The 5,293-nt window shown below is 37.8% G+C and overlaps 1 protein-coding gene across 1 annotated transcript; it reads right to left on the reverse strand.

The window, feature by feature from the left end:
• Positions 1-1,256: 1,256 nt before the first annotated feature.
• LOC133722512 (protein C2-DOMAIN ABA-RELATED 5-like) lies at positions 1,257-2,410 on the reverse strand. Its single transcript, XM_062149398.1, has 2 exons — positions 2,150-2,410; positions 1,257-1,804 (listed from the first exon to the last, which is right to left on the reverse strand). The coding sequence occupies exons 1-2, from the start codon at positions 2,258-2,260 to the stop codon at positions 1,418-1,420; spliced, it is 498 nt and encodes a 165-aa protein (XP_062005382.1). The 5' UTR covers positions 2,261-2,410; the 3' UTR covers positions 1,257-1,417.
• Between the last annotated feature and the right edge of the window lie 2,883 nt (positions 2,411-5,293).

Raw genomic sequence — 5,293 nt, forward strand, 5'->3', positions numbered from 1 at the left:
TTGTAAAAAAGATTTGTATGCATATAATGGAGAAGGTGGATCAATTAGTGGGGATGAGTATTTGGAAAGCATGGAAGGTGGCCGTAGGCTTCGAGAGTGGTTATGCATGAAAGGGGTAGTGGTATGTTTGCATCGAGGTGCTATCCTCAAGTTTTTGACTTGCTCCCTTAGCCAAGAGAGCCTCCTTACACAACTCTCTGGTGAAGGGGTCAAGGATTCAGAATTTGTCCCAAGGTCTTTTGGGTGAAGGGATCATGTCTCTCTCTCACTACTCCTCTTATACCCTTAAGCTATAATAACGAATTTTTTTTTTTTTTGACAAAGCTATAATAATGAAAAGTTGAGGCAGTGATTCAAAAGGCACCTTACTTTTGGAGAAATTCTTGCATAGGGCTGCCACACCAAGTGGCGGTGCGGCCCTCCAATAAAAAACCAGAATTTTTTTTCTCTTTTTTGAAACTGTCCCTACTTTTTAAAGTAAAATACCCAAAACACCCCTCCTACTGGGCAGTGATTGGTCAGCTGCATCATGTGTCCGTGCGGCTGCCCACGCAAGACCTTCTTTTACTTTTGTCATGACTCTTCAAACTAATAGGCTCATTATTATTTCTTGTAAAGAATTTGAAATAGATCATAGTCTCGTGTGCTTTAAGTTAATATGATGAAAGGTGTGGAGGGTAAGGTTTGTCACTTTCTTTAGCTTGGACATGTTACATATTTCTTATGGTTTTGGCTTGGGCACTCGATATTTTTTTTTAACTCAGTAGAGTAATGAGATTAAAATTCCGTTGTTACTAGCCTATTTGGAGTATGATAAACTAATATGACTTTCATAATCGAAATCAATTGCCAATTGATGAAGTTAGCCCAAGTCCTTATAAATCTATATGCAATGTCCCTATTTTCTCATGTGGAATTCATAATTTCAACACACATGTGCACGTGTGGTGAATTTTCAAGCCATACATGTGGAGAACATATATTGGGTGACGTGAATCTCGTGTGGCCTCAAGATATGCACATGTAGAATAACCCGCTCTAGCACCATGATAAAGTAATTTGAATTCACATCTAAAATCAATTGACAATGGATGGAGTGGCCTAAATTTTTATAAACTCATTACATCAAACTATCAACAAAGAAGCTTAACCTAGTGCGTGCGGCGCGTTTTGTTTTTTCTTTTCTTTCGTATGTGACTTGTACGAGAATGTCCTCCTTTGAAGGAACTGGATGTTGTATGATACTAACGGAAAAGGAATTGGAAAATTAGTAATTTATTGAATCCTCACATCCCATATGATTCATACATTACATGGCAGGAAACTACATCTAAACCTAATTCTAATTTTGATATATCTATAAACCACAGAATCAAAATGGGAGAAAAGCTATAGAGTGAAAGTAGATGGAGCTAAATCAGTGACCCATAGAACGAGGAACATGAATCCACTGCAATTGGAGTTCCACTTCACCACGCTCGACATTTCTGAGTCTGAGAACCATGTTTTGCACAACTTTGCCGTTGGACCAAATAATGCGACTCTCTTCCGCAAGGCAATTTTGCCTAGTTGGTTGAACTTTCGCAATTATGGTTCCGTCTGGGAGACCTTCCAAGCCCATCTGCACTACTTTAACGAATGTAGCAGTCTCAAACTCTGCATCACCCATCTTGTCATCAAAAGTGAAAGTATCTTTGTCATACACAAAGAGCTTAACCGGAATATTTGGGTCTGAAACAGTAAGAGTCAATTTTTCGTCCCACTCAGGGTTCAGATTCCGCTTCACAACGCGCGTTTTCAACTTCTGCAACACAAAGATCGAATAGGTGTAAGCTCTTATGATCAGTCGAAATGAACAATCTAAAAATTTATACTCATGTTGCCACACACATTATACCGATCGATATACACTCCCCAAAAGTGCACAGAAATTATTGAAAAAAAAAAAATTAATGGAGAAGCTTCGAGAAGGCTTAACATAAACCCCCATATAAATTAGTGAATCAATCATATGACAAAATTAAATAAAAATTGAAACGCAAACAAGCGATCATAATTCACACCATCAGTCTAAATTTGAAGAAAATAAAACAAAAACCCAGATCTGAAATGGATCCAAAAAGCAAATTAAGTAGGAGCAAAGTGTTACCTGCTTGCCCATTTTGACAATGAGGTAAGGATCACTACTTCTCATGTCTCTTACGGCAAGATTCACTCCTCTTTGAATGTGAATCCGCAAAAGACCCACCAGATTCTCCATTGCTAGCACACCAGAATGAATCAATTACGCAGATCCGACAATAAGGAGGTAGAGGGTTAGAGATTGTAGAGTGGTCGGCGTTCGAATTTCTCTGTGAAGTGGAAGATTGGAGTCGGACACCAAACCCACCAATCTCGTTGTGTTTTATACCCAAAACGTCCGAGGACAGTGTGTTATTAGCTAGAAGCTACTATAAGTGCAGCACAATCACGTGATTTACGTTACATATCAACATTGACTATTCGACATAAAGGCCCACGCGGTCTCTGCCTCTCTTTCTTTTCCTGTTTCCTTCTTTTGGCAACTAGCTTTGAACCCATAACACGCGGATAATTATTTCATAAATTTTATATTTATTAAACTAATTTAATTAATTTTGATACTTTTAAATGTGGATTTTTAACTTTTACCATTTTACTTTTAACTTTTGCTATTTTACTTTTACTTTTATTGTAAAAATAAAAAAATAAAAAATAAAAAGTAAAAAGTTTGCTTTTCTGATAGAGCATGGTGGGTTCATATCTTGAGTTTATGATTTTAAGCATTTATTACTGTTAGAGCTCATCCTCTATATTCAAGGGTAAACAGTTAATTTTCAACATTCAGAATTTCCATTCTTAGTATATTAGAACTAGTTTCTCTTTGCAAAGAAACTAGAAAAGAATTGTAGGAAGAAAGAAAAAAGTTAAAGAATCTGAAAGATTTTAGAGAAAAACTTAGTAGAAATACCCTAACTATTGGAATATTATCTTTGGAATTCAAAAAAGAATCTACCAAGTTGAAGAAGAAATTAAAGTTATCAAAGAAACTCTTGAGGAATAACAAGAACCTCTTGATTATTTGAACATCGGTTAAATTCATTCTAGCTGGAATAATAGCCTGTTTTGCTTAAAAACAAGTAAAGAAAAGCTTATGCCTCAGAGTTGGCTTCTCTTGACTACCAAAAGAGAATCCAAACTTAAAAATTATCAAGCCTGTTATACTAAAAAAGGAAGTGAGAACTGGCAAGTGTGCTTTCATACAAGGCACATTCAAGAAAATCAATACTCTATTGAGTACGTGTGTAGAGTTTTAAACACTCTATACGACGAACATACACTACTAGAATTTTGTTCATAGACATCAGTCCAGAACCGATGTAAAAGATCCAGACATCAGTATAAGCGCGTTTTTAACCGATGTCCCGGACAACGACCAACATCGCTTCTAAAACACAAATCGATGTATAATCGTTACAATCATCATAATTTTGTATGTTAACTATATTTAATTCTTCATATTTTCACATTTTATGTTTAATAAAGTATATCTCGAACAATACCTACGTGAATATTTAAATCTATTACAATTTCAGAAATGATGTCTAATACTCTCGTAGACATCAGTCTGCAAAACATTTTGTTCGTTCGTGTCCATTTTTACGTGCATCTTGCCACCTTATTCTCTTGAGAACGATGTATGTGCCTTTAGGCAACATCGGTTAATCTATTAAGAATGATGTGTTATTTTACTAGGAACATCAAAGAGGCCGCCGCCGGCGGATCGCATGGGGGAGCGGTAGCGGAGGGGCGAGTCCGGTCGTCGAAGTTGATGGAGGAGGATTTCTGGGCTTCCATTTTGGTGCTCTTGGAAAAAGAAAAAAAAAAGAACAAAAAAAATAATTGAAAAAAAAAATAGAGAGGAAGTCAGGGCTATAATAAGTATTTTCGTCTGAAATGGATCCCACGAAACTGAGTTAACATCAAAGGATTAGCCACTTAACAGACAATTTAACGGCAAGTTAACGGATTGGACCTATTCAGTGAGAAATTGAGAGATGAAGGAGTAAACGTGTGAAATTAAAAGGCGAGGGACTAAAGTGTATTTTGGGTAAAAGTTCAGGGAGTAAACAGTATTTAATCCATCTAAATAATAAGTGAACTCTGTTCATAAATGAACATTGTGAGATTTACTCACCTCTAAATCCCATTGTGTCTTCTCTTACAACCGAGATAAAGTAAGAACACTCTCCGTCAATCACCTATGTAAAATAAGGTCTTAACTTAGTACACGAATAAAACAAAAGCGGTTACGGTTCGAACCGAGCACTTGAACCAAACTCCGAAGATTCCGTCAATCGAGACAAAACTTCCTCCAAGACCTCCCAAGGTTTTTGGAACACTTCAAGGATCAATTTAACAAAATTATACGACGATCAAACAGTCGGATACTCACGGATCGCAAACTAAGAAAACCAAAACTATGTTAAACCTAGCATACTTCAAATAATCACAACATGACCCTATAACATATCAACATGCTCATATCGATGAGTAGAAGACAACCACAAAAACAGAAACTCAAAAACTGGCCAGACGTGCGCCGCCAAGCAACCCCCAAATTGGGTAATGAAACCTATGCCAAAATGTTCATCTCAACAAGCACAACAATAGTCTCAACAAGCACAAAGTCAGAATCTAAGCCATTTGGCCAGAATTTACCTCGAACTGTCAAGAAATCAGAGAAACCCTAAAATCCCAGTATGTTCGATTCTCCATCCTCGCTGCAAATTGGTTCAAGATACTAGGAGGGATTGATCAGCATCTCATGGGCTTCAAAATCCCCTAAGAATTGGCGCCGGAGGTGGCTGGAACACGAAAAAATCACGACGGGTCCAAAATCGCGCCGCCACTGCCTTCTCCGCCATGCTGCACCTTCTACAGCCCAAATTGAGCCACCGAACCACCACAGACTTGAAGAGGAGGAAGAGAGCTTTCCAAAGGCACCAGGGGCGGCAGAATTGGTGGCCAGACGGCGAAGATATAGCCAGAGAAAGAAAACGAGTCGTTCCGGTGGTGAGAGAGAGAAAATGGGTCGGGGGTTTCCGAAAATGGAAACCTAGATTTTTCTGAATTTTTTTTGATTTTTTTTTTCTATTTATCCAAAATTGGAAACTTTTTCCGCTGACCATAACTTCTTCATACGAACTCCGATTTTCGTATTCCGCATGTCCACGAACTCTGATTTTCGTGTTCCGCATGTCCACGAACTTCT

Source organism: Rosa rugosa, chromosome 7 (assembly GCF_958449725.1).
Source record: "Rosa rugosa chromosome 7, drRosRugo1.1, whole genome shotgun sequence".
NCBI lineage: Eukaryota > Viridiplantae > Streptophyta > Magnoliopsida > Rosales > Rosaceae > Rosa > Rosa rugosa.